This window comes from Wolffia australiana, chromosome 2 (genome assembly GCF_029677425.1).
Source record: "Wolffia australiana isolate 7733 chromosome 2, ASM2967742v1".
Taxonomy (NCBI): Eukaryota; Viridiplantae; Streptophyta; class Magnoliopsida; order Alismatales; family Araceae; genus Wolffia; species Wolffia australiana.
Genome location: NC_135836.1, coordinates 3603853 through 3626878, shown reverse-complemented (window position 1 = coordinate 3626878; position 23026 = coordinate 3603853). Strand labels below are relative to the sequence as shown.

The 23026-nt window shown below is 40.6% G+C and overlaps 2 protein-coding genes across 10 annotated transcripts in view; one reads left to right on the top strand and one right to left on the bottom strand.

Moving 5' to 3' along the window:
• SAR1 (SUPPRESSOR OF AUXIN RESISTANCE1) overlaps nucleotides 1-5195 on the top strand; it is a 29841-nt gene extending 24646 nt beyond the window's left edge. For 3 of the 4 annotated variants that reach the window (XM_078591692.1, XM_078591691.1, XM_078591690.1), the window contains 7 exons: nucleotides 36-144; nucleotides 231-302; nucleotides 400-514; nucleotides 877-984; nucleotides 1308-1442; nucleotides 3112-3285; nucleotides 3913-4054. In XM_078591692.1, the coding sequence (XP_078447818.1) occupies nucleotides 36-144; nucleotides 231-302; nucleotides 400-514; nucleotides 877-984; nucleotides 1308-1442; nucleotides 3112-3285; nucleotides 3913-3957 (758 nt within the window). In that variant the 3' untranslated portion in view covers nucleotides 3958-4054. Of the gene's footprint in view, nucleotides 1-35; nucleotides 145-230; nucleotides 303-399; nucleotides 515-876; nucleotides 985-1307; nucleotides 1443-3111; nucleotides 3286-3912; nucleotides 4055-5017 lie in introns of those variants that run through there. The other variant, XR_013584928.1, reaches the window with a different exon arrangement.
• Nucleotides 5196-10375: 5180 nt separating this feature from the next.
• On the bottom strand, nucleotides 10376-19025 carry LOC144716546 (MEF2BNB-like protein). 6 transcript variants are annotated; one of them, XR_013584925.1, is made up of 6 exons: nucleotides 18875-19025; nucleotides 18651-18763; nucleotides 15172-15341; nucleotides 11952-12413; nucleotides 11500-11577; nucleotides 10376-10714 (listed from the first exon to the last, which is right to left on the bottom strand). XR_013584925.1 is itself a non-coding variant. In XM_078591689.1 (4 exons), the coding sequence occupies exons 1-4, from the start codon at nucleotides 18909-18911 to the stop codon at nucleotides 12008-12010; spliced, it is 726 nt and encodes a 241-aa protein (XP_078447815.1). In that variant the 5' UTR covers nucleotides 18912-19025; the 3' UTR covers nucleotides 11760-12007. The 6 variants fall into 6 exon arrangements, 1 of the variants encoding a protein (XP_078447815.1); XR_013584926.1 differs by having other exon boundaries at nucleotides 10376-10685; XR_013584923.1 differs by having other exon boundaries at nucleotides 10376-10670.
• Between the last annotated feature and the right edge of the window lie 4001 nt (nucleotides 19026-23026).

Genomic DNA, 23026 nt, shown 5'->3' with positions numbered 1-23026 from the left:
TTTAAGTCGTTATAAGCTTGTACTTTTCCTCGTAGGTCATGATTTCAGTCTAGAAAAAATAGTCATCGCTCTGGTCCTAGCAGACTATTATGAAATGGCCTTCACCGTTCTCCTAAAGTTCTGGAAAGGTTCTGCATTAAAGAGGTACTTATTCATGTGAAGAAAGTAATCATCTATTATTAACCGTTTGTTACTATCCTTGTTCTGGTGTTAAATTGTGTGCTTCTCAGAGAACTGGAGAAAGTCTTTGTCAAGATGTCTGAGAAATGCTGTGAAAATAGAGCATACTCAGCTTTCTCGGGGTAATTTCTTCCTCCATTTAGATTTATGCAACTCCAATTTTCTCCCGGGGGCCGGGAGGTTATGCGTTTATTATTTACATTGAATCATTTTTGTCAGTTCTGGCCTTCTATTGAAATCTGCTCAGGATGTGACAATTGTCAATAAAAAACTGGATGGATCAATTTATCAACCTAAGGCAACTGTGCACTGGGAAACACTTGAGGTTTATCTTGTAAGTAATCCCTTTTCTTTTTCTTCAGCAGTATATTTTCTTAACTTCGGATTATTGCGTAAGACCTATGTTACTAGCCTCTCTTTGAGTATTCTTTTTTCTTTTTTCAAAACGGAAGTTTAATTGAAGTTAATTTTTTGGTGTTTGATTGGAGGGGTTTGTGGGTAGTATTTTTTTATTTTAGGTTTGAGGTATTCAGATTTAGGGATTTTATTGGTCACCTTTTGTTGTTTAAGTTATCAAGATTTAGGGATCGAGTGCTTTACTTCTCCAAACCACATGGATAAATATTTTGTAAAAATCTACTCTGACATGGTATTATTTCCCGAGCGCTCACATAATTCACATGCACATGTCTACAGGAGAAGTATCAGAAACTACATCCAAGACTGCCTGCCATCGTAGCTGAGACGTTGCTCCTCGCAAACCCGCAGATTGAACTGCCCCTTTGGCTTGTTCGCATGTTCAAGGTGAATATTGTCCTCTTCCAGGCTATTATGACATTTATTTAGCACATATTTCGACATGGAAGGGGTACAGCCTATTTAACCAAATCGTCTCTCTCAATCTGCCTATTTAAACATTAACAGTTTAAATAAAAGACGGATGAATGACAATGAATATGACGAGATTCCAGGATAATGATGACGATGACAGATTCGTCAGTGTCTGCCAATCCTAGTTAGGTGTCAATGATGACCAAGATGCCCTTATCGTGCCAACCCAGTTATAGACTGAGTTCGGCTCGTATCTGATTCATACTATACCAGCAATTAACTTCTCCTCGATACAGGCTGGTCCGAGAACATGGGGCATGACTGGGCAAGAAGCTGACCCCGCGACTTTGCTCCGGTTGTATATTGACTATGGCCGCTATGCCGAAGCTACCACAGTGTTGCTTGAATATCTGGAGTCCATGAACTCCACGGTAACCCTCATCTGCTTCTCTCTCTCTCTCTCTCTTTACCCTCATTATTTATCCCCTCATAATGATTGTTGCTTGATTATATTTAGTTGATTAATTCCTTGGTACCCCTTCATAGCTTCTTTCTCTCATTCAAACTTCATTATCTATCCCCTCTTACTGATTGTTGCTTGATATCTTCAATCAATTAATTCCACGGTAACCCACGTCAGCTTCTCTCTCTCTCTCTCTCTCTCTCTCTCTCTCTCTCTCTCTCTCCCTCTCTCTCTCTCTCTCCCCCCCCTCCTTCTCTCTCTCTCTCTTCTCTCCCTCTTTCTCTCTCTCTCTCTCTTCTCTCTCTCTCTATCTCTCTTTTCTCCTCTTTCTCTCTCTCTCTCTCTCTCTCTATCTCTCTTTTCTCCTCTTTCTCTCTCTATCTCTCTTCTCCCCCTCTTTCTCTCTCTCTCTCTCTTCTCTCCTCTCTCTCCCTCTCTCTCTCCTCTCCCCTCTTTCTCTCTCTCTCTCTCTCTCTCTCTCTCTCTCTATCTCTCTTCTCTCCTCTTTCTCTCTCTATCTCTCTTCTCCCCCTCTTTCTCTCTCTATCTCTCTTCTCTCCTCTTTCTCTCTCTATCTCTCTTCTCTCCTCTTTCTCTCTCTATCTCTCTTCTCCCCCTCTTTCTCTCTCTCTCTCTCTTCTCTCCTCTTTCTCTCTCTATCTCTCTTCTCCCCTCTTTCTCTCTCTATCTCTCTCTCTTCTCCCCTCTTTCTCTCTCTCTCTCTCTTCTCCCCCCTTCCCCTCTCTCTCCCTCCTCTCCCCCTCTTTCTCTCTCTCTCTCTCTTCTCTCCTCTTTCTCTCTCTATCTCTCTTCTCCCCCTCTTTCTCTCTCTATCTCTCTTCTCTCCTCTTTCTCTCTCTATCTCTCTTCTCCCCCTCTTTCTCTCTCTATCTCTCTTCTCTCCTCTTTCTCTCTCTATCTCTCTTCTCCCCCTCTTTCTCTCTCTATCTCTCTTCTCTCCTCTTTCTCTCTCTATCTCTCTTCTCTCCTCTTTCTCTCTCTATCTCTCTTCTCCCCTCTTTCTCTCTCTATCTCTCTTCTCTCCCTCTCTCATCTCTTCCCCTCTTTCTCTCTCTATCTCTCTTCGCTCCCTCTTTCTTTCTATCTCTTTCTCTCTCTCTTCTTCCTCACTCTCTATCTCTTCTCTCTCCCTTCTTCCTCTCTCTCTATCTCTTCTCTGTCTGTTCTATCTCTCGTCTCTCGTCTCTCTTCTTCCTCACTGATTGTTGATTGATATCTTCAATCAATTAATTCCTCGGTAATCCTCATCAGCTTCTCTCTCTCTCTTCCTTAATTATTTATCCACTCTTACTTATTGTTGCTTGAATATCTTTAGTCAATTAATTTCATGGCAACCCTCACCTGCTTCTCGCTACCTTCATTACTTCTCACCCTCTGATTGCATTGTTTTTTGGATATCTTGAGCAAGCTAATAATAACCCTCTTCTGCTTCTCTCTCTCTCTACCTCTTCATTATTTCTTCCCCTCTTACTGTGCATTGTTGCTCGGATATTTAGAGGAAAGTAACGCAATGATGACCCTCGTCTACGTCTTTCTCTTTCTCTACCTTCGATATCTCTCCCACTCTTACTGCATCTCCTGAATCTGGCTTGCACTTGTATTTTTCCGTCATTCAGAGACCTGGAGAAATCTTGCGGAGGAAGAGAATGTCGGCAATTTTCTTCCCTTACACGGCCATCGAGCGCCTCTGGTGTCTACTTGACGAGGCACAAAGTTCGGGCCATTTAGTAGATGAATGCGACAGACTCAAGGGACTTATGAAAGCCGCCCTGTTAGACCACCTAAATCAGGTAAGATCAATTTCAAACTTTTTTCTCTTTCAATATTCTCTTGATTTTACTCTTTTTTATGCCTTACTGCCTTACTTTCACGGGGAGGAATATTCATATTTGTACCCCTTTTTTTCTTCAAAATTCTCTGAATTTTATACCTTGTTTATTATGCCGCCAGTGTCTTTTTTCTTCCAATAAAATTCTGAATTTTATAGTTTTTATGCTTGTAGTGTATGTTTCTGATAGAGGAAAACTCATTTTCATACCCTTTTCTATTCCTTAAAAATTCTCTGAATTGTATAGCGTTGTGCCTTAATTGTCTTTTTTCTGATGGTGGGAAACTCATTTTATTCCATTTTTCTCTTCGTTCAAAATTATATAATTTATACCCTCTTTTAATATATTTCATACTTATTCACATGGAGAAACTCGTTTTCATACCCTTTTTTCTTCCTTCAATATTCTCTGGATTTTCTTTGTTTTCACATGAATGTTTTTTGGAATTTTCATGCCCCTTTTTCTGTTAATCCCGCTTGCGTGTTTCTCTCATAGAAGAAAATTGATTTCACGCCCTTTGTGTTAACCTAAAATTTCCCTAGATTCTTGTACCCTTTTTTTCTTATTTTAAGATTCTTTGGATTTCAGGTGAAGGTTGATTCTGAAGATGCATTGGCATCTGGACTTTTATAGGATCTTGCAATCTGACAGCCCTTGTTCTTTGTGTTTCTTAGCGAATAATAGGTACCCCTTTTTTTTAGAATTATTAATCAAATGAGTTCATTTATCCCACTGTCTCTAAGTTGTTTGCTATAAGATTTTGAGGGAAAAAAATAGGAAAAAGCCTAATTTGACTTTAAGTGCGGACTTTCATTCCCCGTCTTCTCGTCTTTCGCCTTTTGCGCCCGCTCGTAAAGTCACACGTCACGCTGTTGTGAATTGATGATTAGCATCACATTTCTTTACTTGACCTTTGGATAAACCAAAGGTTCTGCTCGTAAATTCTCCGCCAAGAACCTGATTAAATAAATCAAGTCTTGTAAAAAGAAAGCGGATAAAGAGAGAAAGAAAAGCAAGTAAATCATTTGAATAGCGGTCGCTTCCACGTCATGTTGAAGGTACCGTCTCATACCTTCTTGTAATCTCTTGGGAATGACACCACATTTAGTAATCAACTGACTGTACACGCTATGGTTCCGAATATTTCATAAGCCCGGCTAAATCCACAATGATTTGTTTTTTATAGTAATATTTTTTTTTTGAGGCGGGTGGGCATAATTCTGTTGTTACAAGTCCCAATGATTTGTTTTTTATAGTAATATTTTTTTTTGAAATCATTTATAGTAATATTAAGATGTGCAACCCGGTTCTACTTGACTGAGATCCACGCTTGTTCTAAGGTTACCCTCTCTGAACATGGGTCCAAATTTAGAGGTGATCTTGAAAGCTGGGCCCAAATTTAGAGGTGAACATGGGCCCAAATCATCTCGAAAGCTGATAAACGGAAAAATTATGTCAAATATGTGAGAGCTTAATTAAATATTTCAAAATGGTGGCATGATCTAGTGTTGCTTATTGATTAGGTTTTATGTTGCCGTGGTTTAAGTTTGCAGTATCTCATGAGAAACATTTATTTCTTTGAGTTTCTGAAAAATCCTTTGCCTCACAAGAATCATTGATATAGTTTTAAATTTCTTTCTCACTTGATTAATAGCGATTGCTTGAGATTTAAGACTGTCCCCAAGTTCTGCAGGTTCATGTTGTTTATTTCCGACGTTGGAAGGGATGATCAAGGTGGGAATTGTTGTAGTTTCTTTTGAAGCCAAAAATCCCAAATGTGATACACCTTAATTATACATTCACTTCAAACTTCAATCCCATATTTCTCAGCTAAAACTTTGCTAAATTTATTATTAAGCTCGTAATTCATATTTTTTCTGTCCCAAATACCTCTTTATTTAAATTTTACTAAATTTGATGCTCCAAGTCATTTTCTGATTTTGTCAAATCACCATGTTTATAATTCTTCTCAATATTCTCAAGCCTTTCTAAATTAAACTCGATTAATTCTTCAAAGCATAAAATTCAGATTTATCTAAAATTTGCTAAAATTATTATTAAGATCGTAATTCATATTTTTCCTGTCCCAAATACCTCTTTATTTAAATTTTACTAAATTTGATGCTCCAAGAAGTCGTTTTCTGATTTTGTCAAATCACCATGTATATAATTCTTCTCGATATTCCCAAGCCTTTCTAAATTAAACTCGATTAATTCTTCAATACCTAAAATTCAGATTTATCTAATGATTCTTCAATCTGACTCTATTTACTCTATTTATTGGATGCTGTGTTTCCGTACCTCTAATTTAAAGAAATTCACATATTTTGGTACGGAAACACAGCATCCAATAATTATTGTTATTTATTTACATCTATTGTTGATTACATTTCAGTTTTAGTATTTTTACTAACGATACAGAAGCTTATCCTCCTGTTGTTAATTGACTTCTTCGAATTCAAACTGACCTGGTGGTTTTCTGGATTAATAAGGAATCTTTACAAATCATTAAGATATTCTGATAAATATTGAATCTATTGATGTTATTCTAAACCTAATGGATAAGTAAAAAATTTTGAAGCCAAAAAGAATGTTGCCACTGAGAGAGAAATCTATTTATGGATTTTCCAAAAAAAAAAACGCACTGATTATAGATTTTTTAGCCACCTAACAACTGATCTAATACAAATGTATATGATTCAGAAAGATGATGCTGTGGGAATGAAAATTTGAAGCTTCAATTGTCCGTTTTTCAGGGGCCTGCAGCCTATAATATTTATTTTTCAGTGTATAAAAGTATATGTTTCATCGGCATCTTAAACAATAATTGCCCATAGAAAATACAAACTGAATCAGACCTTCAACACTCGAAACTTGAAACACCTGACAACTTCATTATCACCTTGGACAAAAACATATCCATTACATGTTGGTTATTCGGATAAGTAATTTGAAGATGTGGAAAGTCCTGACCTCTAGAAATGCCCACATAGTCCTCAACATATCAAATCTCTCGGTCTTGTTCTTGCTTGGCGCTACAAGGCAAACCGATAAGGGAGGGGGATAAGTAGAAGGTATAAAAGAGACCACCAAGAAGTGACTAACTTCGGTATCTCACACTTAGGACTTCAATGAACATTACTCTATGCCCATGTACCAGTATCGTTAATGACTCCATTAGTATAATTAATTAAATATACCTATATATATTGATTATACTATAAAATAATTAAAAATTAAAATAATATTTATTATTGATCTTGAATGATGAGAACATAAATTACTATCTTCATACTTCTTACCTACATGTCAGATATTTCTAGAAAAAGGTGATGTCATACTTGAAAGAATCCTAGAGGAAAAGTTTTGGGCCAAGATGGGTTTGAACAAACATAGAAAAAAATTATTGGAAATCATCAAATATAACCACTCAGGCATCACCCCAGGAGAATCCACATCATATAAGTATATTATATATATATAATTAATATAGATATGGCTTTATGCATTAAAACTAAGCCACAATCAATCTATCTTGGATCAATTTAACCCAGTTGATAAGTCTGATCACCAACACTTGTGTTCCCAAGTCATTGTGTATTCACGAAGGTACAAGAAATTTAATTAAAATTTTCATGAAACCTTTTTTTAGTAGTTAGGACTGATGCATTGAGAAATCTTCAAGCACACCTTTTATGATGTTTCCACTACCCTAGTCAAGGACATCATTACATGATATTCATAAAGTTTATTATTCACCCACCAAAGAGTAGACATGTTAAGATTTTTCTTTCCTTTGCCTAATCATTCAAACTGATATATGCAACACAAGCATTGAAAACAGATCAGACTAAACTACAAATTACATATCATCTTATCACCTTGTGTGAAACTGTTAACACTCTAACTCTACTCCTCGGAAGAATCCCTTCAAGCCATTCATGTGCCCTATCTTTAGGTGTATCAATGTGAACGATGCAATGAGATCTCCTCTTCAACGTCTTTAACTCTACTTCAAGATCTTGTAGATATACTCACTATCAAATCATATAAATTTGAGGAGTGACGTAAGAAAGAGATAAGACAAAGGAAAGACCCATTTTTGGCTGGCATTGACACCTAAAATGGGTGAAACCCCCCCCCATATACTTATTTCTGAACTTTCAAATGCCTTTATAATTTGATTATATCCATCAACATTCATAGATCTTGAGCTTGTGACACTCAAGGCCCATGCATCAGTTTAGCTAATAAATTTAATGGCCTAATAATATTTATTGACCACCCGCATTAATTAACTATATTGGCGTATAAACTAATTAATCAAGGATCGATTTGACCCAATCTATGGGTTACGTTTCTAGCCCATGGAATTCCAAGCTACACCTATGCTCCAGAAAATAAAGAGTAGTATTTTAACTCTCAATGAATCTTTATCTTCATCAGTTATCATATATGTATAATCCTTCATCTGCACGAGACTCCCAAAGGACATAGGATATGGTTAGTCATCAAACTTTAATCTTTCATTATAGTTAGTAACAATGCATAATGTAGATGACTGGGGTATTGAATTATTAAATAGCTGCACTACCTTGGCCAAGGATTTAATGCATCTTCTTCCTCCAGTCAATCTCTTCCAATACTGATGGTGGACACTCATGTCTTGACTATTCAGTCCCATTAATATAATTATTACTATATATGAGCTAAAAATTATTTGGATCATCTTGTTAGGGACTCGAAAGTCATGGTAAAAGCATAACCGTCCATCCACAAGTTGTCTTTGGTGTCTCAAGTCCAAGGACTACTTATATAACCATTACATAAATCCGCTTTATTGACATTTAGCTCTAATATCATTCAAGGATTCATGTGGATCAATTCTTGAACCCTTTCCCTAAATATCATCTATTGTTTGTCCTTAGTGCTCTACACTAATGGTTAAATGAGTTGGATCAATCAAATCAAACATACTAATCATATAAGTTGGATAAAATAGTGCCTTTCTATAGTTTGGAGTCTGTCTCGAGTATCGTTCAAGTAGGAATATTTGGACTACATGGTTAAATATAATTAATCATTGCATTATTCTCACATCATACTTCTCTGCATCGTTTATTGTATTCAATGACTACACTATAAACATCCTGCATAAATAATAATAAATAAAAATTTATTTTAATGAACTCATGCATAATATAGATAAATATTATATTACATGGAAAGGAATATTTAGGACATACATTTATAAATAAAAAGCAGTAGTACCTTATAATTAGAATTAGATTATTGTTTTAAACATCTTTGGAACTCTTTATTGATATCACAGATGAATGTTAATGAATATGATATCATCACTTTAATTATGAACCAGATGTGGAATGTGTTATACAATTTTAAGCCATAAAATGTATAGAGGGGGAGAGGGGGAGGGAGAGAGAGAGAGAGAGAAATGAGAGAGAGATGAGAGGGAACGAGATGGAGAGAGATGAGAGGAAATGAGATGGAGAGAGAGACGGAATGAGATGGAGAGAGAGAAATGAGAGGGAAGAGAGGGAGGGATAGAGAGAGAGAAAGAAATGAGAGAGAGAGAGATGAGAGGGAATGAGATGGAGAGAGAGACGGAATGAGATGGAGAGAGAGAAATGAGAGGGAAGAGAGGGAGGGAGGGATAGAGAGAGAGAAAGAAATGAGAGAGAGAGAGATGAGAGAGAATGAGATGGAGAGAGAGACGGAATGAGATGGAGAGAGAGAAATGAGAGGGAAGAGAGGGAGGGAGAGAGGATAGAGAGAGAGAAAGAAATGAGAGAGAGAGAGATGAGAGAGAATGAGATGGAGAGAGAGACGGAATGAGATGGAGAGAGAGAAATGAGAGGAAGAGAGGAGGAGGATAGAGAGAGAGAAAGAAATGAGAGAGAGAGAGATGAGAGAGAATGAGATGGAGAGAGAGACGGAATGAGATGGAGAGAGAGAAATGAGAGGAAGAGAGGAGGGAGGATAGAGAGAGAGAAAGAAATGAGAGAGAGAGAGATGAGAGAGAATGAGATGGAGAGAGAGACGGAATGAGATGGAGAGAGAGAAATGAGAGGAAGAGAGGGAGGAGGATAGAGAGAGAGAGAAAGAAATGAGAGAGAGAGAGAGATGAGAGAGAATGAGATGGAGAGAGAGACGGAATGAGATGGAGAGAGAGAAATGAGAGGGAAGAGAGGAGGAGGGATAGAGAGAGAAAGAAATGAGAGAGAGAGAGATGAGAGAGAATGAGATGGAGAGAGAGAGAATGAGATGGAGAGAGAGAAATGAGAGGGAAGAGAGGGAGGGAGGGATAGAGAGAGAGAAAGAAATGAGAGAGAGAGAGATGAGAGAGAATGAGATGGAGAGAGAGACGGAATGAGATGGAGAGAGAGAAATGAGAGGGAAGAGAGGGAGGGAGGGATAGAGAGAGAGAAAGAAATGAGAGAGAGAGAGATGAGAGAGAATGAGATGGAGAGAGAGACGGAATGAGATGGAGAGAGAGAAATGAGAGGGAAGAGAGGGAGGGAGGGATAGAGAGAGAGAAAGAAATGAGAGAGAGAGAGATGAGAGAGAATGAGATGGAGAGAGAGACGGAATGAGATGGAGAGAGAGAAATGAGAGGGAAGAGAGGGAGGGAGGGATAGAGAGAGAGAAAGAAATGAGAGAGAGAGATGAGAGAGAAGGAGAGGGAGAGAGAGAGAGAGAAGAGAGGGGGATGGAGGGAGAGGGAGAGAGAGAAATGATAGGGAGAGGAAAGGAGGAGAGAGAGAAATGAGAGGGAGAGGGAAGGAGGAGAGAGAGAAAGGAGAGGGAGAGAGAGAAAGAAATGAGAGGGAGAGTGACGCAACCTTAGTACACGAACAGTGTAGAAACAGGACTTGTATCCACAAGCCTTGCTCTACTTGAAGGAGCCCAGTCCTGAATCAACAGAACTAGCTTCTCCAACCCTTGAGTCCACAAGGGGTTTGCTTGAATCCACAAGCAGCTAAGTACTCTCTAGCAAAGAGAACACACAGAGGGGAGAACCAACAGTTCAAATAAATAATAGATTTCAATAATCCTCATTCAGGGGTACATGGGGGCCTTAAATAGCCCACAACAAGTGCCGAGTAGTCCGAAATGACTGTACCCATGAAATGACAAGTCAAAATATTGAGAAAAACAATTCTGACAAGCTAAAATAGAGGATCCGCAGCCTGACAGGCCTGCGCAGAGATATCCTGCAGATTTTGGGGCTTGCAGAATCAGTCAGGAGATATTTATGTGGCTCAAGAAGATCTTGATTGGACAAAAGAGAAGATATGCAGCTCTGACAAGTTAGAGCAGAGATCCTGGAGAGGAAGAATCTGTCAAGAGGATTCTGTCAAGCATGAATCTGTTTAAAGATTGTGTCAGAGAAAATCTTGTCGGAGGATCCTGTCATAGAAAATCTTGTCAAAGGATTTTAAGGGGCTCTAAGTAAATTTCTGCAGATCCTGTTAGTTCTAGAAGAATCTTCTTCTTGGGCCACAAAATGCTAACGGGACTCAGAAAATGGGATTTTGGGCTACATCAGAGAGAGAGAGAGAGCTAGAATCATGCACTTTATGGGCTTCCAAAGAGGTAGCATACACCCAGAACAATGGGGTTAGGGTTCTCCATCTTAGGCATCTTCCAATAATCAGTGGATTCCATCAGAACGTTAGTTAGCATTAAAAAGTGGTAATTTTCCCAGAGTTTATCGGCATTCTATTTCTCAGTAATGTAGGTTCCGTCAGGGAATTTCTCACCAGTCCTAGGTAACCTCTATAAAACATCTAAAATATTCATTTTCAAGGATAAAATACCCTGAAAACCACTAGGGTTTTTGGCTCTCATCTAGAAAGTGGATAAAAATACAAAATAGATATAAAAATACGCACACAATTGAAAGAGATAGAGATAGACAAACATATAGTTAGAAATATATACAGAGACAGACATAGAGGTAGAGGTACAGATAGAGAGAAAAAGGAAGATAATGACTGAGTGATGAATAGATATAGAGATAGACAGAGTTTGCGGTACATATACAGATAGAGATACAGATAGATTGATAGAATCTTTAAGTTAAAGGAATGATTTCCAAATATTGGCAAAGATAGAGGCATAGTGAGACAGAGATAAGTGGGATCGACGTACTCAGGAGCTGGCTGAAGATCCGATCGGACAATGGCAGGTAGATAGCTGACATCAGGTCTGCGAAATGGGTGTCATCACCTAGAAGAGGGATAGAGGCGGGATGGACATCAACAAGGAGAGAGAGATAGAGACCCAACACTATTCCAGTTTACTTCTTGAATGCCCTTCTAAGGATAGGGCAATATCTATTTAAAGAGAAATGGGAAAATTATCCTAACTACCAAATGACCATATAAAAGACATTGAGATAGATAATGGAATATAAGAATCATTGAATCACATAATAATCACAGCCAAACCACTCGGTCGTTACTTGTCTAAATCTGAGAAGCTATAACATCAATTCGACCTCCACTGGTTAGAGGAACTTTGCAAATCAAAATGTAACCACTAAAAATTACATGAAGAAGATGCAGATCGTTCTAGCTCTACAGATGGGAGAAGTGACTCGCCTGGAAGCATCTCAGAGCCAACCGGGTTTAAATGCCAGGTGGACTTTGATCACATCCTAACACTCTTCAAGCCATTGCTCGAGCTTGGCTTCATGCTCCAACTTGAACTTCTCAAAAGTATCCAACGTTGGTTCCAACACATCAACCGCTAATTGTTTCCCAGTATTCGACTCATCTGCGATCTCGCTTGACATAGGAAGTTCTTCTCCCTCTGCCTCCAAGTACCCATGAGTAGCAGAGACGTCACCCATTGACGAGGATGGCGTTGAAGACGAGGCCATTGTATGGCTCTCTGGCATGGAGTCGACCAGAGGCCGTCTTAGCATGGAAGCTCTCTGCTTCACTGAGCTAAAGACGGAGGATAAATACCCAACTTGCTCATTTCCACCCAGGGTTTGGTCATGTGTCATGGAGGAAACGCCAATCTGTGTATAAGAACCACGACTTGAACTCCTAAGCAACCTGCAGTAGCCAAACATAAAAAGATGAAGACTTGGCATTATTTGGAATGTGTTTGTTGTATAATAAACATGATTAAAGACGATAAAATGTCATGAGATCACTTGTGTGTTTGGATATCAACAGAAGGATGAAAATAAAATTAGAACGCAGCAGGTCTGAGATCCATGTACAGAAAAATGAAAGAGAAATTTCTGTTTGAAGAGGTAATTCCAGAACTAAGGTTAAAGTGTTTTTAGTACACAGAATTAAAGACCTGATGCAGCAGATCTGAGATCAAAATATGTTTTTTTGAAGAAAAAGAGAGAAGATCACCTGAAATCTGTGATCAACCCAAAATTAATAGTAATATATATGAACGCGACAAATATATGGTCGACCAGCCTGGCCTCTTTTCCATCCTTCACTTCCTACTGAACCAGTAGGATATATCAAATGAGGTATTATTTTCTGAAGAGAAATTTATGTCTGAACGAAGGTTAAAATGTTTTTAGCACACAGCATTAAAGACCTGATGCAGCAGATCTGAGATCAAAATATTATCAGATTAGTTATAAAGTTTTTGTCTGAAGATGTCTGCCAGAACTAAGGATACAATTCTTTTAGCTCACAGAATAAAAGACCTAATGCAGCAGATCTGAGATCAAAGTATAATCATTTGAGAGAGAAACTTTCAGTCTGACGAGGTAGATCCAGAACTAACATAAAAAGTGTTAGCTCACAGATTTAAAAACCTAAAGAAACGGTAATCCACTCTGCAGTATGAAATAAAGCACACGAAGGGAGGCTTCTTTGGGCTATTTACCTTGAAATGGAGATTTCCTACAAGATTTCTGGACTATCCATACGATATGGCCCCAGGCAAAGGGCTCATATTGCTCCGGCGAGAATGATGCAGTACAGTGTGGACACGGTCATTTCCATGTTCTTCTTTGCTCCGGCAAGAGTGATAAAGTGATCTTAATAATATTCTGTCTGGATTCCCGACTCTCCTTCCTTTTTTTCCTTCTTCAACTTGAATCAATCCTCCCCTCATCAAACAAAAGAGAGTGAGGGAGATCTCATCACACCTGGTGCTAGACCTCAGTCACCTACTACAACTTTTCATTGTGTATTATCTTCTAGATTACTAGTCAATTTCAACCTATGTTAATTGAGAACTACTTTGGCCAAATGTATATGCAAGTGAGACATTCGAGGATTATTATCACATAACATCTCTCTATTTGAAAAAGAAGTCATGGTTACAATTTCAAGAGTCTTCATGCAGAAGAAAAGTCGTCAAAGGACCTGTGGCTAAACTTGCATAGGAAAGGAGGAACAACTGGGCAGATAGTTAGGAGTGACAGTAACAACAATAAAAACTAACGATTAATGCAGTACAAAAGTCCCAATATATCGACAAATGGAAATAAAAGAGATGAAAATCAGTCCGAATAAAAACAAGTAATTTTAACAGAAGTCATCTAAAAATACCAGACTCCACTCAGAAAGTCATATCATTGGAAATGACAGGGGTTTTCCATTGCATGTATGTCGCCCGGGGTTAAATAACAGAATTTCCATGTTTGGATCAAAATGAGACTCTCTCTTTCTATCTGATATGATTCTATAACGCCAAGAGTATAATTGGTGCTTTAGCCCATTGTGTCGTTTAGTGTTCAAGTTAGTTTTCTCCTCTGTTTGAACACGTTTAACCCTACTATTACGAGGGCAGGTGAGATTGAAGGTAAGTTGCCTCTTGGAAGACTGAGAGGACTCTCTGTCTCTTTCCTGTCCCCTCACCTGATCAATGATCCCCTTCCTCTCACCATGGCCTCACTGGATCGTCAGCTGGCTCTCCTCCAATCCAATCCATTCCATGATCATCCACGCTCTCCCACATCAATCCCCGGCCCTCTGTTTGACTTCTTTTCCCCCCCCTACTCCAACATGAACCTAAATCAAGGTTTGTCCCTCTTTCTCTCCCCCTCTCTCTCTCTCTCCCTCTCTCTCTATCCCCCCTCTCTACCCCTCCCTCTCTCTCTTTCTCTCTCTCTCACTCCCCCCTCTCTACCCTTCCCTCTCTCATTTTCTCTCTCTCTCTCTCCCCTTGCTCTCTCTTTCTCTCTCTCTCTCCCCCCCTCTCTCTCTCCCCCTCTCTCTCTCTCCCCCCCCCCCTCGAGTAGTAATGTAACTGTTAGAGTCCTTATGAAATAACCGATTCTTGAAATCGTAGGGTTATAAATACCCTGTTGTAAGGTCATTAGACCAACTTTTGATGAATGATCACCTTGTGGTTTCTTGGCACGAGTAGCTGCATCCAGCTTTCGTGAGGGCAAGAACTCCCGATTCAGAGGTTCTTGAGAGTTTGTTCACCTATTGCGCTCTCTCTTCTTCTCTCTTACCTCTTCCATCTCTCCTATCCTCCTTTCCATCCCTTGTCCTGTTTCTTGAGTTTGTTAGATCTCCATGGGGATCGTAACAGTAACCATAAAAGTTCACTTCATAGAAGAGGAGGCACATTGATTTAGAATGCAGGTTGTCTGCAGCATTATTTCTTCTCCAGAATTGTATTTGTCTAAAACAAAGGATGCTAATTTTAAATCGTCAAGCCAGTAAAACCACAAAACAATAGCACGTATACACTGGCAGACAAGAAATATCACGATTTAATTACTTTAAAATGACTACCAGCAATATCTATTTGGAATGGAGAGTTTGGATGTCATATTTTTCTGGCAAAAAATAATAATTCTGCATACTGGCTGAGGGAAAATACCCTTTGTGTGGCTGCGCAGTAGACAGAAGATGCAGGGATTTGTTGATGTCCCTGAGCATCTCATGAATGATGAGAAAGCTGCACTCCGACATTGATCTCACGCAGGTTATGGAATCTTCCGAATCCTCAGTTTGCAACATCATGTTATGAGTCTTCTCCACAATCTTATCCTGAAAGCAAAAAACCAGATGTTTAATTGGGCAAGTATGTCGAAAAGGAAGGCATCAATGCAAATCCAATGCCAGAATCAATGATTTAACTCACCATCTGCCCTCATACAAGTTCAATAAGAGAAAAAAGAAGACCACATATACGAAGTTCCACACATGAAAACTGTTAGAATTGAGAGAATGGAGGGAGGATAGAGGAGGAAGGAGCTCCAGCCAGGGGCGGCGCCTGAGAAGGGACAGAAAGGAACAAGAATCACTCTTACTCTTTTTTTTTTTTTCGGCTAGGGTTTTTGGGGCCCCTTAAAGGCCCCCTACACATGTCTCCCACGTGTGAGCCACTTAAAGAGGCTCCCACGTGGGAGGTTCATTAGGGAGGATCCCATGTGTGACCATTAAAGAGGGAGATCACACGTGGGAACCTGTAAGTAGCGCTTTAAAGGATAAGAGGTTCCCATGTGGGCCACTTATAGGGTGTGGCCCACTCACAATGGAGCTTAAAGAGAGAAGAGAGAGAAAGAGAGAGAAAGAGAGAGATCCTGGCAGCTCCAGTTCAACAAAAACCTTCTCAGTTAAATATACAAATGGGCAGAGGGGAAATGCTTATGGCAGAACAATTGGGTAAATGGTCATTGACTTTCGTTCACGTTGGCATGAACATTGGCATTGAGCATGAAAATTGACAGGATACCACCGACGGCTTATGTTGATGAGAAAAGATTCTCAAAAGCTTTGTTATATTACAGCAACAAGGTTTATCAAGCCATCAATAGTCCGTCAATGTCAACTAGCATAGTTGACATTGCCGCTGTGAATGACAGATAACATTTGGGCCAACGGAAAGTTGACGTTGACATCGACACCCATTTACACTAATATCATCATGGTCAAGCCATCAAGGCTTCATCAAAGTCAAAGTCTATGAGACACGCCAAAACCTATCCTCTAGTTTATCTCTAGGTTTGGTGCCAACCAAGCCTTGGTGATTTTTTCACATTCCCTATCTGTCCAAGACCTAGATCCAATGTGGATTGGTTTTCTCTTAGCTCCTCCGATCTGGATCTTTGCAGGTATCTGGTGTAGGTGGAGACATCGCAAATTTTCGTAGACATCTGAAGCCCTTACTCATCCCACGAACGTACCATCACATATTCCAATTACTTGAATCTGGTATCAGAGACAAGATTTCGTATTTGTTCGCACAAAAAAATTAGTCCAGATGACTCACTTTTGATAAACTCAAGCAAAGGATAGAGCGGCTGCATCGAGCTGAATACAGCTGCAATACCTTGTTCCCCAATCCCTTATAGATGACATAGGCCTTACATGAGAGGGATCCACCTCCTACATCTTTCTAATGGCAAGATGGATTACCGGGTGACTGCATGAGACCAAGTCGTATTCCTTCTCAAGGCCATTTTAACCAGGGCTAAGGCCTGAATGAAATCAGACCTAATCAGATGAAGTTATTTTCCAGGAAAGTTCATCACACACTATCTCATAGAGATTTTTGGTATGTACCCAATATTAAGAGAATAGGAAAAGAGGCTGATAAAATCCTGGCTGGGATCCTATAGCAATGAACCAATTGAACGTAACACCAACCTTAACTAAGGATCAATCAAGTGGGAGAGAGAGGAAGAAAAGGAAGTTAAGTCATGTAGCACGATCATTGTCAGAATGAACAATGACTTAAACATTCTTCTTGGCTTGCCCCCCAAAGAGAGAGGGCTGCCCTATTTAAAGAGAAGATTCAGCAAGGTAAAATGGCAGAAATGCCTTCTTAATGCGCCAAATGGCTAATATAACATAGATACGACAGGGTCATATCAGAGGCATTCAGAATTGGGTTACCCTCTGACTCCACCGTGCAGAGTGTCACTGAGTGTTTGTAACAGAAGCCAATCATTACCTCCCTCTCTTTCAAAGGACAATGAATGGATCTTGGCACCAGAAGGCATATCGAATATGAGGCCCATTCTTCATGGCCACCAGAAGGCATATCGAATGGATCTACGAATATGAGGCCCATTCAGAATTGGCATAACGAATGGAACTATGGACTGGTGTCCACCTCTCAACGGAGACTTCCTCATTCTCTCACCTACAGAATTAGTTGAAAGCCTGGGGAGAAATAAGGATAAGGTCCCAGCAGTGTTTCAGAAGATGAAGAAGATTACACAGGCAAATCGACATAAGTATGTACCGAACCTGTCAAATAGAAAGATCGAGGGAAGATATGTTTACAGAAGAACTGGATAAGAGGATTCCTCTCCCCTGTGTCTCGCTATGGCGTTTGGTGCTGATCCAGCTGAGGTTATTTCTTACCATTTGTACACCAGAGAGGAATATTTTCTCTTAAGGGGGCGTTATCCGTACTTGTATGAGGTGCTTGTTTTGAAAAGATATCATCATCTTCCACCAAAAAAATAAGAATAACTAATCGAGTCCTACACAATTCAAAGTGAACTGAATTTGCAGAATTCACAGACCTATTTGATCTCAGCATTTGAAGATCCGGGATTTAAAATGGTGTCAGTTCATTGTTTCCTTCAAAAAGATTTTGTTTCCAATGGAATGAGGATATTACAGATATGATCCATGTTAAGCATCCATGGTTGAATCACATAATCGCCTAACTCATAATTGTCAAGTTTGTAATTAAAACGTTCAATTGAATAGGCTCTTCAAATAGGCTCTGCATCAATTCCCAAGGAAAAACTTTCCCAAAGTAATCCCACAACTCTGATAACCTATAGGCATCCTATCATTTGAACTTCAGTCTTAAAGGGGACAAAAACTAAAACGTCAAACAAGCAACTTCACTGTCAAAGGGGAGACAAATTATAGAAAAGTTTAACGTGAAAACAAGCAACTTCAGCGTTTAACGGGTACAAAAATTATAGAAAATCAAACGTTCAAACAAGCAACGGGACAAAAATGATATAAAAGTTAAATGTCAAAACAATCTACTTCAGAGTTTAACGGGACAAAATATATGCGAAAATCAAACGTAAAAACAATCTACTTCAGAGTTAAACCGGACAAAATTTATGCAAAAATCAAACGTCAAAACAAGAAACATCAGTGTTGAAGGGGATAAAATTATACAAAAATCAAACGTCAAAAGAAGCAACATCAGAGATAAAGGGGACAAAAATTAAACAAAAAACAAGCAATTGCATAATTAAATCGGACAAAAAACATAGAAAAATTAGAAGTCAAAACAAGAAGCATCAGAGATTAAGTGGGACAAAAATTATGCAAAAAAATAAAACGTCAAAACAAGCAACACATCAGAGTTTCGATTACCTTGAGCTCAAGGACATTGGGCACAGAGTTCCTCGCGTGCAGCTGAACGTAGTAAAGGCCCGCCGAGGGCTCGTTCGCGGCGAACTTGATCATATCCTCCACGCCCTGGTTCACTGCGCCCCAGCATCACAAATTTCGCCGATCAGACGAAGAAGAAATTGGAAAAATTGAAAAACAGAAGCAGAAGAAAAGATTGAAAAATTAGAAGAATCGAGCGCGATTACCGTCAAGGAAACCATCGGCGGCCGAAAGCCCGTGCATTTCATCGCGGGTCGGGTTGAGCGAGATCGAACGATGCGAAGAATGGAGGTGGGTCGTCGTCTTCCTCGCTGATAAGCCTCCCCCGATGGACGATGGATGACGGGACGGGGAGGAAGAAAAGACGGGACGGAACATCATAGGTCTCAACGGGACGGCATGAGACGGGACGGAGGCATCACATGTCTCAATAAGACGACATGAGACGGGACGGGACGACGACGAAAGGACGGGACGGGACGTAACAGCATAGGTCTCAAGTCTCAACGGGACCTCATGAGATGGGACGGGACGAGGACGAAAAGACAGGACGGGACGGAACAGCATAGGTCTCAACAGGACGGCATGAGACGGGACGGGACGGAACAGCATAGGTCTCACCAGGACGGCATGAGACTGGACAGGAATGGTCGGGACGGAACCGAACGTGACATTATGGGACGGGGCAGAATAGAGTTAAAAGGAACGAAACAGAAAGGACAATACAGATAGGGAAGGACATGGTCCGGTCTCCGTCTGGTTTTACTGAAAACCTAAACCTGGACCTAAAGTTCAGTCCGGTCTCGGTCTTGGTCCGGTCTTCTGTCGGTCAAGTTGACTAGTCAATGTGAAAGTCCATGTTAAGTTGACTTGGCTGTCTCGCTTCATCTAATGTAGCCGCCTCCGGAGCCAAAGCAGTGTTGGATAATGAGAGAGTGAGAGAGGGAAAGAGAAAGAGAGGAATATAATTAGAAAGTGAAAGAGTGTGAGAATGAGGGAGGGAGAGAGTGAGACTGAGATAGCGCAAGACAAAGAGAATAACAGAGGGAGAGAGTAAGACAGTGAGAGAGTGAGAGGGCAAGACTGAAAGAGAGAGAGTGCGAGAGAGACATGGAGAGAGGGAGTGGATAAGGAGAGTACAAGTGGGAGAGAACGAGAGAGAGAGAGAGAGAGAGAGAGAGAGAGAGAGAGAGAGGATAAGGAGAGTGCAAGAGGGAGAGAGCGAGAGAGAGAGAGAGAGGGAGCGGGTAAGAAGGAGAGTGCAAGTGGGAGAGAGCAAGAGAGTGAGAGGGTGAGAGGGAGAGCCGGAAAGGGGGAATGAGAGGGAGAGAGGGAGAGAGAGGGAGAGTAGAGGGAGCAGGCAAGAGGGCAAGAGTGTGAGAGAGAGAAGGAGAGAGGGAGAGCGAAAGAGAGGGCAAGCTAGAGAGAGAACGAGATGGAGAGAGGGTGACAGAGAAAGGGAGAGGGAACATGAGGGAGAGAGGTGAAAAGGGAGAGAGGGAGAGATGATAAGAAAGAGAGAGAGAGAGAGAGAGAGAGAGGGCGAGCAAGAGAGGAGAGGAGAGGGAGAGCAGGAGAGAGGGAGAGTAATATTGAGGAGTTTTACTCGCTTCGCAGTCCGCCGAGTCCAAGTCGTGGAGACAGCAAACTCGGCGCCCCAATGAGTCAGCACGGCGACCTACTGATAGGGACTTAATGAAGATTAGTTAGTAAATAAAATAAATAATATATACTCGTTAGAGACTAGAAAATAGGATTCAATATAAGTTTAAAGATAGTATAGGATTAAAGATAGAGTAGGATCAAACATAGATGGTTACGATCAAACGATAGGGAGTTATAACGGTCAGGATTAGGTCTCATATCCGCTATATAAGATGGGGTTCACAGCACCAATCAACAGCTGTGATCGGTGCACCCCAGACATTATAACGGACGAGATTAAATAATATATTCGTTACAACGCACGGGTACACGGCACCGATCAACGGCTGTGATTGGTGCACCCGAGACGTTATAACGGTTAGGATTAAACAGCAATTCAAATTTATATTTCTGTTGTATATCGTTACAACGGATATATACATTACATTATTTACAATTTTTAGTTAACTATATACAGTATAAATACTCACCAATGTTAATGATAATCTTTGTGGGTTAATACAACGATTTTGATCTACTTGTATCTTCTTGCCCTTTCTTTCTTCTTCCTTCTTTTATTCTCTTCTCTTCATTTCGTTCTTTCGCTTTCGAGTGTGAAGATCAATCAAGCTCAACAAGTAAGACTGGAACACAGGGAGAGAGAGAGGGGAGAGAAGGAGAAAGAGAGAGGGGGAGAGTGATAAGGAACCAACGGTCGACCTCTTTCAAAGAGGTCGTCCAGTCTTTGAATGAGGTCGAATTTTTGATGTTCCCTCAACATGACCATTGAATTATCAATGCACTGCCGACCGTTGTCCATCCTATGTTGAAATAGCAGCAGTAGACTGTTGTAGCTTTTTTTGAAATAGCAGTGTCGGAAGCAACGATCTGCCAGTCTTGAATGTGGTCAACCGTTGGTTCCATATCAGAGATAACGAGCGGGAGAGAGGGAGAGAGGATGTAAGAGAGAGAGAGAGAGAGAGAGAGAGAGAGGGAGAACGAGCAGGAGAGGGAGAGAGAGAGAGAGAAGGAAAGACAACGAGAGGGAGAGAGTGAGAGCGGGGAAGAGGGCAAGTAGTAGGGAGGGAGGGGGAGAGAAAAAAGGGAGAGTGAGACTATAACAGAGGGAGAGAGAGAACAAGAAAGCGAGAGAGGGTGAGAGAGAGAGGGGAGAGAACGATCGAGAGATAGGGTGAGAGAGAGTGAGAGAGAAGGAGAGAGAACGAGCGGGAGAGATGGTGAGAAGAGAGGGAGAGAGAATGAACGAAAGAGAGGGAGAGAGAACGCGCAGGATGGAGGGAGAGAGAGAAGACGAGCAGAGAGAGAAGAAGAGCGAGAGAGAGAGAGAGAACGAGAGGGAAAGATGAAGAGAGTGAGAGATGGCGAGAGAGAGAGAGAGAGAGGGGAAATGAGGAAGAGAGCGAGAGCGTGAGAGAGGGTGAGAAAGAGGGTCAGTCATCGGTCTGGTTCAACGTGCGAATCAGACCTGGACTGGAAGGTTAGGTCAATCCTAAAAAGGCTGACCGACGGTCCTGTTTGGTCCAGTCTGACCAAACTTCAGTCAGACGGTGCCCTTCCCTCGATACAGAATAGAATTAGGCAGAACGAAAGGGAAAGCAATGGAACAGAATGGGGCAGGACGGAACGGAATGTGCCAGAATATGTCAAAATGGAATAGAGTTAGACGGAACGAAACGGAAAGGGGGGGAACAGAATGGGGCAGGATGGAGTGAAGTGTGAGACAATAGGACAGAACAGAATAGAATTAGACGGAATGAAACAGAAAGCGATGGAACGGAATGATGCAGGACAGAACAAAATGCAACATTATGGGATGGGACGGAATAGAGTTAGATGGAATGAAACAGAAAGCGACGGAACGGAATGGGGCAGGATGGAACAGAGTGTGAGAGAATACAAGGGCGCACAAGAGAATGGGAGGGGATGGAATAGAATATAAATGAACATAATGGGATGGATGGAATGCAAAAAGATGGTAGGGGATGGTACGAAATGGGACCAAGAGGAAACAGAATGAGACTGGACAAAATGCAACGAGACATGACCTAGCAAAATGGTAGGGAATGGCAAATGTAATATATCACGTCTTTCGCCAGGGTGATAGAGGCATGACGGTGACATTTTAAAATGTCATGACAGTGATGAAATATTGATAACAGATGTTGTGATAGTAACGACGGAGATAAAGAAATATTGATGATGATATTGATGACGGTGACAGAGGGTCTCTAATGGGTGACATGATGGGATGGTTGGAATGCAATGAGATGAGATGTAACAGAATGAGATAGTCTGAATGCGATATGAAGGAACATAACAAAACGAGATATTACGGAACAGAACAGGATGGGACTAGGATTATGTCGGTCATTTGTCCAGAGTCTGTAGTTGTTGGGTTCTATACCTTGGTTCAACTATAAAAAACATGGTTTCCATGATGCGGAAGCGTGAAATCGATTCTTAATCGATCTATAAAACAATATATCAATTGTACCTTTTGGGGAACTTGTTCCACCCTTGACCTACTCTCGTTGAGATTGTTCTGAAGCCGTTCAAGTATCCAACCTCTGGAAGTATCCACGCGATCACTTGGCGCTTGGATCTCCAACTCTTCTTCTTCTTCAATTCTTCTTCAAAATATTGAAGATCTTCTCACTATGAAGACATTCTCCTTGGTTGAGTGGATAAGAGAA